General features: G+C 41.2%; 1 protein-coding gene across 1 annotated transcript; it reads right to left on the bottom strand.

The window, feature by feature from the left end:
- Positions 1 to 10,594: 10,594 nt before the first annotated feature.
- LOC109459494 (olfactory receptor 4D10) lies at positions 10,595 to 11,530 on the bottom strand. Its single transcript, XM_019753996.2, has one exon. It carries the CDS (start codon positions 11,528 to 11,530, stop codon positions 10,595 to 10,597), a length of 936 nt encoding a protein of 311 aa, XP_019609555.2.
- Positions 11,531 to 12,922: the final 1,392 nt, after the last annotated feature.

Below are 12,922 nucleotides of genomic sequence, written 5' to 3'. Positions count from 1 at the left end.
AATAATACCACGAAACTCATGAGAAGTACAAATGAGGTTCACGGGGCATGGCTTAAAGTCAGTTCTTAGCCTGCACCCTTATAATTTAGCTACAACATGATGATAAGAGGACCTACCTCATACAGAGGGTGCTTCTAAGGAGTAGGTGAGATTGGATGTCTGTTTTGAAAACTGAAAGCAGCTGAGAAATCGGATTCTTCGCTCACACATGCCAGGTCCAGCTGTGGGGGCTTGTCTGAGAGAGCTTGGTCTTGCTGTTGACCCTGATTCAAAGCCCTCTTTGATGTAAGTGGAAAATGCCATCTGCCCTCTGGGGATATTTTTATTTTTTGTTTAGGAATTTGAGCTAAGACATGTAAAAAAAAAAAAAAATCAGAGTATTTTATCACACACCTGCTTTAAACATAAATCATTTTTGTATGCAATTGTAAATATAGGTATTTATATTATAAACCTTTACAGAAAGAACATGGACTCTTCCATTACAAATGCAGTCATATGGCTATCAGGCCCCAGGAAGGTCCAGGCAGTGTTCAAAGTCAAAGAATTTGTAGAACTGTGGGCAGAATAATGGAGCTCTGCTTTGCTTATTTTTTGCTTGTTTTTAGCAAACATTCATGGAGTGATTCTTATGTTCTCTACCAACTGCTCCATTTTATCTTTTTCAAAACCTATAATACCCATGTGAAATGGCTATTATTGTCCTGATTTTATAGATGAGGAAACCGAGGCACATAAAGAGGAAGTAACTTGCTCAATTTCTCACAGCTGGTAAAGCCGTGTCTCAAACCAAGACCTGTATTATTTCAAAGACTTATGCTCTCAACGGCTGCAACTAAACTTTCTTCCCAGTGTTGATCAGCCCTTCCCAGAAAAACCTGCAAAGAAACGGGCTCAGGAAAATCATTTGCAAATCAAGTAAATGCGTATGTGGGTGTAAGAAGCCTGCCCATGATGAGTGAGAGGTGTGTCTGACGGTGACTTAGCATGAGACGTGTCATAAGTGACTTTGGAAAAAAAAGGAAGAGTTTGAAAAAGCAGACTTTGCAGTCCTTAGAGGTACCTTCACCACGAGCCTGGATCAACTACATAGTTCTCCATATGAGGTACAGAAATAAGTTCTCAGGAGCGTTACCTTACATTCCTCTTGAAAATAAGGGTCTAGTGGGTTCCTACGGCTGCTGTCTTTTTGAAAGTGCGGGATTATGCACATTGCATTGAAACACAGGCACTTATAGAGGGAGAGGGGGAAATGGATAAAGAAATACAATTCTATGTGTTTTTTTGCAAGGTCGAAATTAAGGAGCTCAAGGATTTCTTACAAATCAACCCAAGGGGATTGTCATTTGCAAGTAAGCTTATCAAACATCTTGGACAGAGCCTGCAAACTGAGGGTTACGCTCACGCGCCAGCTTCCCACTGAGCAAATGCTGCTCCATTCTCTACATTGAGTTGAGTCTCTCAGAGGTCCCTCATGACACAGGCTTCTCTTTCCCAGTGCTGAAAAGCCTCTACTCTTGATTGAATCCCTAAAAGTTGTAGGAGCATTAATTCATATTTAGTAGCACACGAGGGCACAGATAAGTTAGCTATTAGAACACCTGACTCAAAGCCCCCCAAATTTTATTTGCAGCCAAGAAGCAAAGCTGGCCAGACCGCATATAATGAATTCAGGAATTGCTGTCTCCAAGTGCTATTTTCCCCACGTGGTCACCCTCTTGAGAGCTGGGGGGCATCAGCACCTTTTCAACTACTTGCAAAGTACTTTGAACCTCAACACCCCACCAAGTAGAATACATGACATCCTCTGGAGCCAACTGACTTCCTTTCTGTTTTGCAAGCCACATCTCCCTTCTTCCTAATAGTGAAAAGCTACTGCTTTTCTTTGCTTCATTTAAGAGTTTTGGTTTCCGTATGAAGTCTACACATTGCAGCTTTCTAAAAAAAAAAAAAATCAACAATAACAGCCTTTCAGTTTCAGAAGCTCACACACACCAACTAACTGACTTCAGCCTTCAGGTGGGACATGGATCCTCTTAGGGTTTCCCACTGCATCTCAGAAGAAGTAGGTTCTGGAGGAATTCTATGTTTAATGGAAAGCCTACCTCAAGCTAATGATTTTGTTCCTGTCTTCCTTCAGCTGGGAAAAGGCAACCTCAGGGAATCACTTATCCTGACTCCCACATTGCCTTCCAATGTCTCAGCTACCTCTATTAGTCCCGCAGCCACAAGCCCAGTAAAGGAATTAGCAAGGGGAATATTGCTGGGCGTGAATGGGGAAGCTGAGTGACCGATTCATGGTGTTTCTGTGGCAGTCATTAAAATATCACCAAGCCCTCCTCCTTCTGGCTGTCTCTCCCTCATCTCCTCTCTGCCTCATCTCACATGAACATGCAGAGGTACTAGTGAACATTTAGGACATGTCCTTTTCTCTAGAGAAAGTATATGAGACAGTGCATTAGACCCCTTGGCTTAGGAAGAAAGTGTATGCTAAACCACACCAATGACTGCAGCTTTTCTCCTCTCCAAAATCACTTTGCCTGCAGTCGGCTAGGAAATGAAACTTCAGCAAAAGGGTAGCAATGGGAAAATCAAAGCTTTCTGACTACTCTCAGAGCAGCTCTCAGAGACTGGGTGGTTAGATTTGTATGTGCAATTTCTGTTTAATGTGTCATGTACATTGCTCCTATGCAATTATTTTAATCTATATCTCCGAGATCCACAGTTCCCTTAGAATCTAGGGAGGTGGCATGGCAACAGCTCTTGATATCCATCTATTTAATTACTTCAGAATTATTTTATGTTATTGGGTTCACGGGTAGCTGAAATGTTTGATTCAGGGAGCAATGTAGGAAAGGGTAATTTGAAAGCCGGGTGTGTGCAGAATGAGTTGACTTTTCTATGGCTCTTAGCAGAGCTTAAGAAATAACAAAAACTGACTTAAATGGGAAAAATGCAGCCCAGCGTGTGATTTTATGTCATCCAGATAAATGATATGTGTTGTAATCAGATGCAATTGCTTTCCCCTTCCCCTGAGTTATTGAATCAGGTTATGTTTTGTGTTGAGACATGTTTTGAGGACGTCTCAGTGATACAGGATTCTGTTGTTTGATGCCTGGAGATTGTGGTCTCATGTACCTGAAGAATAAGAACGTGGACTTGGACGGAGAGGTAGAGGAGCAAAGATTTTTTTTAAAAGCGAAAGTACAGCTCTCTTAGGAGAGGGGCTACCTGAAACCGGGATGCCCACTGGCTAAGGCAAAAGGCTCTTACTTTTATTCTTTCTCTTGCATGTTTGGGGAAGGGAGGTAGCAACTTCTAATGGATTTTGTCTACCATGTTTCCCCGAAAATAAGACCTAGCTGGACAATCAGCTCTAATGCGTCTTTTGTAGCAAAAATCAGTATAAGACCCGGAATTATATTATACCCAGTATTTTATTTTATATTATATTGTATTGTATTGTATTGTATTGTATTGTATTGTATTATATTATATTGTATTATATTATATTATATTATATTATATTGACCTGGTCTTATAGTAAAATAAGACCCGGACTTATATCAATTTTTGCTCCAAAAGACGCATTAGAGCTGATTGTCTGGCTACGTCTTATTTTCGGGAAAACATGGTATCAGACACTCTGTTGCCCAACCTAAAGGGATTTATGAGATAACCCATTTACCCACAGAGTGCATTACATTTTTGCCCTGGAGCGAATGAGTCATTTCAGAACCTCGAGTTCTAAGACATGGCTGCCTTTCTTTCTTCTACCAGGGACTTCCCTGTTTACCTAACAACATGCCAGCTAACTTATCTCATCAGGGACAATGATGTGGCAGCATTTCCTGACCCTAGAGATTATGCTTCTGAGATGTAATGATTTAGACCCCCATAGATCTTTGGTGCCACCCAATTCTGGCATAGTGATACAAATCTGATTTGAGTGAGTCACAAGAGATAGGAAGGAAAGGAAAAGACATATTTGAATGCAATGGACTAGGAAGTGGTGTGTGGTATGCAGTTTTCATTGGCAATTTCATAAAGAAAAGTGTTACGCACGGCCAGAGGAATGAGTCACAGGAGACCAAAATTGGTCTGTTAGAATTTATTTGGCATGTTTGAGCTGCAGGAGGTCAGGCTAGAAAAGACCATAACCTCCCCAGCAAAAAGGGGTATGGAGTTTTATCGGAGGGGGTAAACAAGGTTGTTCTCCCTTCAATGCTTCAGGGGGTTTTCGTTGCACATTTTCTCAGGGGGTTTTCGTTGCACATTTTCTCTATAACAAAGGGTTTCAGGGCATGACCAAGCCCTCCGGCTCTACGCCCTGGCCCCCAGGCCTCCATCTGGACGCCCAGGCCCGCCTAGGCCCACCAATCATAAGCCCCTAGGAGACAAACAAAGTACAAAGCAAGACAGGATAAGATGGTTTCTACATTCCAGGTGGCTTCTCCAGGCCTAAGGCAAACACAAGCTGGCAGATACAAGGCACAAAGCAAGACAAGATGGCTTTTCTTATTTCTTTTTTTTGTTTTTTATCTCAGTTATTTTTTTTTTTTTCAAGATGGCTTTTAAGGTAAGGTTCCTGTTCCTGGCCTAAATATGGCCTAACAAAAAGCCTAGCGACTCGAGACCAGAGCTACCTGACTGAGCAAAAGTAGCAGGACTCTAGGAATGGTGACTTGACAAGTGTGAATTATTAGAATTTGCATGCTAGGGGAAGAAAGTTAATATTGTAAAAAGTTAGGCTTGATTGATCAGGAGACAAGACATGGCAAACAATTGAGCCAGTTAGTTTATGAATAGTTGTGGGGCCTGCCCAGATCCAAGGAGGGACATAGGGAAGTTTGTCTTCAACATTCACTGTTCTCTGGCTAACTCTCCTTGAGCTCTTTTCTATTCCCTTCTTGGTCTGATCTCTATCTCTACTCTCAAAGTCAGGGTTTATCTTTAAGCCATTATCTTCTTTTGATAGAGCAGCTCTCTTATGCGCTATCTCCTCAGTTTCAGAATGACTCTTTGAGCTGTATAAATAGCAAGCAAGCAAACCTACTGCCATGTTTTAATGACAGAAAGCTAGAAATTTTGAGATAGTAGGTGGTTTGCATTCAATGTACATTCTCATGTTTTTTTATCCCATCAGTTTTTTTTCCTAATAATGAGGAGTATGGGCCATATAGAAGAAGAGTGTAACAGAGCAAGCAACAAAGATATTAATAATGACATTAGCCTTTAACTGAGCATTTACTATCTGCCAGGCATATTTCACATATAGCATCTCATTTTAACCTTCACAACAGCTCCATGACGTGAATATTATAAGTACCTTTGAATAGGGGCACTATGACCTGTGAAGAGGTAAAATAACTTGCTCAGTAGCATACAGATGGTGGATGGCAGAGATAGCATTTGGATCCAGGTTTGTATGACTCAGAAGTTAGACCTTTCAGCAATAATGTTTTACTTTTTACTTTACTTTTACCGTGCTTAGACAAAAGCACTAGCCTATATGGCCTCTTCACAAATACCAACAGATTGGAAAACAGACTGGTTAGAACTTTATCTTCCTTAACGTCCTCTCACTCTCTCTGGTGGGAAGAATGTAAACCCTCAGTGGTAAAGCCGGTAGAGATTGGCCCTGACACGGCTGCAACTGGAAAAATCAGTTCTTACATAATGAGAATAAACTGCTCGTTGTGTAGGATCACCTGAGGTTCTGCCTTTGTCTAAACTTAGTCACAAGAATGTGACTCTGACACGTCTAGTTCTGCATAAGATAAATCCCTTTAGGCCATTATGGGAAATCTTCTCAAGGAGATATTTTTCCTTCAGTGGCAGTAATAGTGGGCCAGTGGGTGGTGACAGCCTGTGATTGTAAGCGGAGTGCTTGTTTGGTTTGGCTTCTTGTCTGACTGCATGTTAGCCGACCAGAGAAATCTGGTGCACGGTCTCTGCAGCAAGAGCCACCTGGGTTCAAGTCCTGGCTTCGTCACTGTGATTTGGGTGAGTAAGAGGCCTCATTGAGTCTCTGCTTCTTCAGCTATAGAATGAGGGTCATAATACCCACCTCACAGAGATGTTATGAGGATTAGGTGAATTAACACAGGCAAAGTCTCAGCACACACGGCTGGGGAAATGCTATGTTTAGTGCTATGCTGAGTAAACTTACCACTGGAGGCTCATCCGTATAGGAGTGTGTTGAACCAAATGGTAATTGAGCTATCCATCCTGACTGGGTTAAAGAGAGGAAATGATCACCAGAAAACACCAACTCAGTATTGTTACTAGAGATACTGAGGAGATCCAACCTAGTTATGAAAGCCTTCCACAGCGACCCCACGTAAATAATAGACTATGGTTTACACAGAAGGGTAGAAGGTACCAAAGCCCCCAGGTCAGGTCTATTTGTCAGAAAGAAATAGGTCCCATGTTCACAAAACTACCGTTCATAATTCAGATAACAACCACTAGCTTCTGTTCCATCTTTCTGTTATTGTCAGTCCCTCTAGTTGTTTAGCAAATATTGATTGAAAATTGGCAGAGTTTTAGGTTACTTGAGAGAGAAGAATATAATCTAGAACCAGTGGAGAATTGAAGTTTAATAATAATATAGGGGTGATGGGGACCATCTAAAGACAGTATGAGACAAGGATAGTTTCTCCCTCACAAGCTCATAGAAACCTGCATGGAGGAGGTGACATTTACGTTTGGGGCACATGGCAATGGAGAGAAAGGGAGCTCTGGCTTTAGGGGACCATTTGAGTACATAAATGTTGCTTATATGTGGGAAGTTTTGATGTAGGGTATTTTCTTTGTGAGTAAGTGCCGGGGTCGTGTCTCATGAAACTGAAGAATGGAAGCACGGACCAAGGAGAGGCAAGGAGTTATAAAAGAGGAAAGCCTATTAAAAGTAAAGAGTAAAGAGTTACAGCTCTCGGAATGAGAGGAGGTCCTGACCAGGTTGTCCAGTGACTGAGGTAAAAGTTCTTACTTTTATACCTTCCCTTGCCTGCTTGGAGAAGGGTGCTGCTGCCTTCTAATGGAATTCTTCTATCAGGTTTATCCTGTTTGCCCACCCTAAAGGGATTAATGCACCCATCCCTATCAGATCTGCTCCTTTGTCCTGCCGAAAGGGATTTATGAGATAATTTATTAAACTTCTTATATCTTTGTCCGGGAGTGAAGGAGACATTCCAGAACGTGGAGTTTCAGGATATGGCTACCTTTTGTTTATTCCAACAGGAACCTTCCTGTTTTCCTAACAACATGTTAAATAACGTGTCTCAGTTTGGCTGGGAAGAAAGGACACCGACATGAAGGTGTTGAAAGACATAGAAAAAAACTCATTGCTATAAAATTTTTATTTTTGATAAATCTAAGTAAGTGTATGTAGGTATTCATTGTACCATTCTTTCAACTTTTTTGAAAGTTTAAAATATTTTCTGTCTAGTTTTACCTTTAATATAAGAAATACCTCTGTAGATTTCAGTTTGAGGGGCACCATCTACAGGAAATAAGCTTGAGAAAAGTGTCTTCTTTGTGTAATTCAAGGGCTCCCAGAAAACAAAAACTGCCTTTTCCCCAATTCCAAACTGAACTCATTTCTGTCTGTCATTTCACAATATTCTCTTTGTTAATAGTTCTTAGCTGTACTGTTTGTCACCAAAAATTACCCCTGGAATGTAACATCTTGTGTATATACTCATATTACATTCTTTTTGCTCAAAATGTATTTATGAATATTAATGATTATAACTAGATTTCAATTTTTCTCACTCTCAGGCATAGACACTCCGAACCCACAGGCATACACACTTACGCAGAGTTATGTTTCTTACCTAAAATCTGCAGCCTTTTTTCAAGGACTCCAACGACTTAAATAATGTTTACATGAACCTTGGGATTCGTGCAGCTTCAGAAAATTCTGTTAAATAGCCCTTTGAAGGCCAGTGATTTCTGTGGCTTCTCTTCTGTCTCTATGTGGAAAAGAGTAGACTCAGGGAATAACATTTTCTTGGTTCTTCCATGATGATTCATAGTTCTCCATCATATGTACCTATTCCTTAATCCCAGAACTAGTGTGAAAATTATCAGAGGGCATGTAGTTGGATGTGGCTGTGGAAAAACTCTGCTGATGGTGAGGTGGTTTCAGTGGGAGTAATTAAGATGTCACTCAGGCACAAGTGCTTAGGAACACACATTTTGTTTAGGGTCTAAAATTTTCTAGCAGTGACAAAGAATCTGTCCTTAACCAAACTCTACTCATTCTCCCCTGAGCTTTTCAACTAGACTTCAACTTTTGGACCTCTATGTTTGTCTCTGCATTGTCCAATTTTAGCAAAAATCCTGCTAAGTCAGTTTAGCCAGAACCCCCCACCCTCCACATCTGATCACCCTTGATATCTAATCAGGTTCCTCATCCTCCACCATCCCTGGAGTGATGTCTTATCACCCTGTCCTGCCTTCAGCAAAAATCCTGTTAGGTCGATTTAGTCAGAATTGCCCCCATACCCTGATATTTTCTCTTAGTAATTTTCCTCTTGGGAAATAAATGTCCATTCTTAGGGATTCTGGGCAACTTCCTCAGGCAGTTTCACCCATGTGGGTGAAGTGTGATGCACAGGTATTGGAAGGAACCATTGTATCTGAAGGGGTTCCATAGGCGAGAGTGAAGGAACTCTCAATGGCTGATGACTAAAGTGGATGATGGAGTTCTCCTGGGGTGCACACTTAGCCAGGAAATCCACCCTGGGTGCATCAGCAAATCCCACTTGCTCAACCTCGAAAGTTTTTCAAAATTCTCACCACCTCCATCATTACTATCCTAAGTCATGTTTTTGTTATTTCTTTCATGGGACTATTGCAGTCGCCTCTTAATTGGTCTCCCAGTTTTTGTCTTTACCCCTCTTCAATCAATTCATACCAGTAGCCCCTGCAATTCTGTGAAAACACGCACCATTTTCCTGCTCTTTGAAGCCCTCCAAGTGCATCTCATCTTACTTAACGTGAAAGTCAAAATCCTTACAGTGATCAAAACGGTCCTAGTTACCTGGTCCCACGGCACCATTATCTCTTGGACCTCAACTACTTCCTCTGTCCTCCTTGCTGCTTCACATCTAATTACAAAGTCCCCTTTGCTGTTTCTTGGATGCTCTGGGTACATCCCCTCCTCAGGGCCTCTGCACGTCTGATTTGTGGACTGAGATTTGTACCATGGCATTCACATTTTTCTACTTTCAAAAATTTAGATCTAGGATCTACCTCCAGGGATAGGCAGGAGGAGCTCCCCCAGCAGCTGTAAACAGCATAGTAAGTAAGTAAATACAAGCCGAGTCAATATATTGAATAATGTTTTCCACTTCATTCCAACCTTTTTGAACGTATATGCAGAGTCTGAGACATTTTCATAGGTTTCTGTCATTTTTAGGGAGTCATGTTATCAGAGAATAAAAACAACTCAATTGTTTTCTTAATCATCCTCTCCAATGATTTGTGGAGCAGAAATAAATGAGAGGCAATATTAACTCATTGAGTTTTTTGATTCAACAATTTTTGGGCATGTTTTCTATGTTCTGCTTGCTGTGCCAGAGGCTGCAGATACAACAATAAATCAAGAATAATCCTACTTGGGGAGATAGGAAGAAAGAGAACAGGGAATCGGAAACAGGGTCCTGAGTGCTGTGCTGGGGCAAACTAAGCACAGGGCACTGAGGGGTGGGTGTGTGGCCAGCGGCCTGGAGTTCAGAGGCAGTTCAAGATGAGGAAGGATCTTGCACGAGGTCACAGAACTCACAATTGGTGAGGTCCATATTCTAACTCAAGCTGTGCTAACTTCAAGGCACCTGCTCTCAGCCACAGGAGTGTGGGCTTTAGATGGAAAACTCTTCAGGGTGTTACCCGAGGGAGGTATCTGAGGAGAAACTGAAATTTGGAATTGTTTACTACATTAAGATGTGATTAGTTCATGAAAGACGTTATAGAATCCAAATGACCAAGCTGCATTATTTTCCAATGTGTGCCTCAGCTCCCTTGCTGGTAACAGTGGAGCAATGTAGTGCGAATGTCTGAATATATATATATATATATATGTATATATATATATTCTTTTTCTTAACTGAACATTTTATTTGAACAATTGCAGGTTGCCATGCAGTTGTAAGAAACAACACAGAGATATCCCACCTCAATCCACTCCTCCAGTGATCATTTCACTATATATGTATATCAAAACATCAAGTTGCACATCTTAAATATATTTCATTTTTGTCCATTATACCTCAGTAGAGCTGGAAAAAACCCACAATTCCAATGTGACAAAATGGTTTGAGTGTATTTCAATTTCGTTTTCTTTATTTCTTCCAAGTCTGCATTGGAAAAGCAATATCCATCTCCCTGGTTAACAATTTCTCTACTTTTCTTTTGTAACACGCAACCCATCTTTTTACATTATTATTTCATGCTAATTAGAATCTTTGAAAGTGATGTGTACCTTAGTGGAAATATAAACATTAACTAGAAACATTTTAGTAAAATACAGTTTATTTGATGGACAAACATTTTCAAAGGTGGTGAGAAGGAGCGAGCCACCTGTCTATACCGTGTCAGAAGGCCTGAGTCTCCTCTTCAGCCTCCTCATGGCTGACTTCATCTCCTCGTTCCTCAGAGTGTAGATCAAAGGGTTCAGCAGTGGGGAGATGACAGTGAAGGTGACAGAGATGGCCTTATCCGTGGGGAGGGCAGTGAAGGGCCGGGCGTAGACGTAGATGCAGGGCACAAAATGCAGGGTCACCACAGTGAGGTGGGAGGTGCAGGTGGAGATGGCTTTCCTCCTGCCCTCCCCTGCCTGAGACCTTACTACTACTAATATGACCGTATAGGACACCAGGAGGAAGAAGAACCACAGTGTACTCAGCAGTCCATTATTGGAAATCATCAGCAGCTCAAGCATAAAAAGGTCAGTACAGGTGAGTTTGAGGACCTGGGGGACATCACAGTAGAAAGTGTCAAGAACACTGGGTCCACAGAAGGGGAGTGGGAGCAACAGGGAAATCTGCACGATGGAGTGGACAAATCCCCCCACCCAGGCAGCCACTATTAACGCAAGGCAACGGCCTGGGCTCATGATGGTCATATAGTGCAGGGGCTTGGAGATGGCCACACAGCGATCTAATGCCATCACCGACAAAGAAAACACATCCACCCCTCCTACAAGGTGGAAGAAAAACATCTGGGCAAAGCAGCCATTGAAGGAGATGGCCTTTCTCTGTGACAGAAGGTCCACCAGAACTTTGGGAGCTGTGATGGAGGAAAAGCAGATATCGGCAATGGATAAATTACGGAGCAAAAAATACATGGGGGAGTGAAGGCGAGACTCACAGGTCACAGTGACCGCAATGAGGACGTTTCCCATCAGAGTTGTCACATACACTGAAAGCAGGAAAAGAAATAAGACCAAGCTCAGTTCTTGATTCTGGGTTAGGCCGAGGAAAATAAATTCTCTTACTCTGGTGCAGTTTTTTAGCTCCATTGAATCATCTTCTTTTTCACGTTTTTGTTTCAAGCTACTTCATAGGAAAGTACTCGGCTATTTACTTGGTTTCCTTCCTAAGCACTAAGCACGCAATGCAGAGTGTTTCCCACATGGCCGTAGTGTTTGCAATTTGTTGAGTTGTCCAAATTTTTACGGTTGTAAACAATTTGGTGATCACATCAAATGATCACATGCAAAGTCATTCAATAATTCTTTTCCTATAAAACTGGTTTTGGAGAGAAAAAGCATTTGTGTTAAGTAGCGATATTTACATAGCATATTTTAATTAATGTATTTTAGTTTTAAATTTGTATTATTTTTTTATTCCACAGATATTTGAATGTCAGGAGCTATCTGAAGCATTCAATACAAAGACAAGTAAGACATTATTCCAGCCAGTGTGGACTTCCAGTCCACAGTTTAATATTCAGATTAGTGAATCTTCTGGTGACTTCAAGAGGGTGTTGTCTTGCTAAAAAAAAAAAAAAGCATGTTGTTTTGTTTCGTGTTTCAGTGTTGCCATGGCATGAGTCAGTTTTCTTGCTCTTGGCTGTTTAATGTTGAATTTCTGAAAATTGCAGCCTGTTATTCCATGTAGGTAACTTGTCATTGTGATTATATTCGTTAGATTAATTGCTTAGTAATTATTTCAAAATATTTATAATTTGCTATTGGGAAACAGATTGAAATGATGCATAAATACAGATCTCGAAGAGTATCATTAATTTTTTATACTGTGATAATCACACTTAAAGGTGAGAGCTACCCTCTTAACAGATTCCAAGTGCATGACACAGTACTGTTAACTATAGCCACACTGCTGTATAGAGATTCTCCAGAACGTACTCATCTGGTCTAACTGATGTGATCCTTGTTGGAGTGTGGGGCACAGAAGAAAGGCGGTGACCCCCTTCTGAGAGGTGGGCCACACTGCATCATCCACACCCTTCCTCTGCCTCTTTCCCTTCGTGGATCTCAGATGAGAGAGGGAGGGCTCACGCAGCAGAGAGGGACATTGGTATCATCAGAATAATGCCTGCTTTTTAATAAGCTGTTATTGATCATTCTTAGGTACTTTACAATGATTTGTTCTATTGCATCTATTGCACTCTCCAAATGTATATGGATAAATTGGACCACATTGTCAAAGTGCTTGCAGCCGATCAGACGTGGGTGATTTTCGTAAATTGCTGAACATAACACATGGCAAAATGTGAAATGTGTCATGAGAGAAGTAGAGGTAGATTTGGGTGGGACAGAAGATATGATAGGAGATCCCATGATTTCCAGCAGTAACAAAAGCTACTATTTTTTTGAGTGCTTACTATGTGTGAAGAGATATGAAAAGTCGAGTTATTTAATTTTTCACTCCCATCCTTCAGTAAGTAT

This window comes from Rhinolophus sinicus, linkage group LG06, assembly GCF_036562045.2.
Source record: "Rhinolophus sinicus isolate RSC01 linkage group LG06, ASM3656204v1, whole genome shotgun sequence".
Taxonomy (NCBI): Eukaryota; Metazoa; Chordata; class Mammalia; order Chiroptera; family Rhinolophidae; genus Rhinolophus; species Rhinolophus sinicus.
Note: the sequence above shows the minus strand (reverse complement) of the source record. Positions and strands in the feature narration are given on the sequence as shown.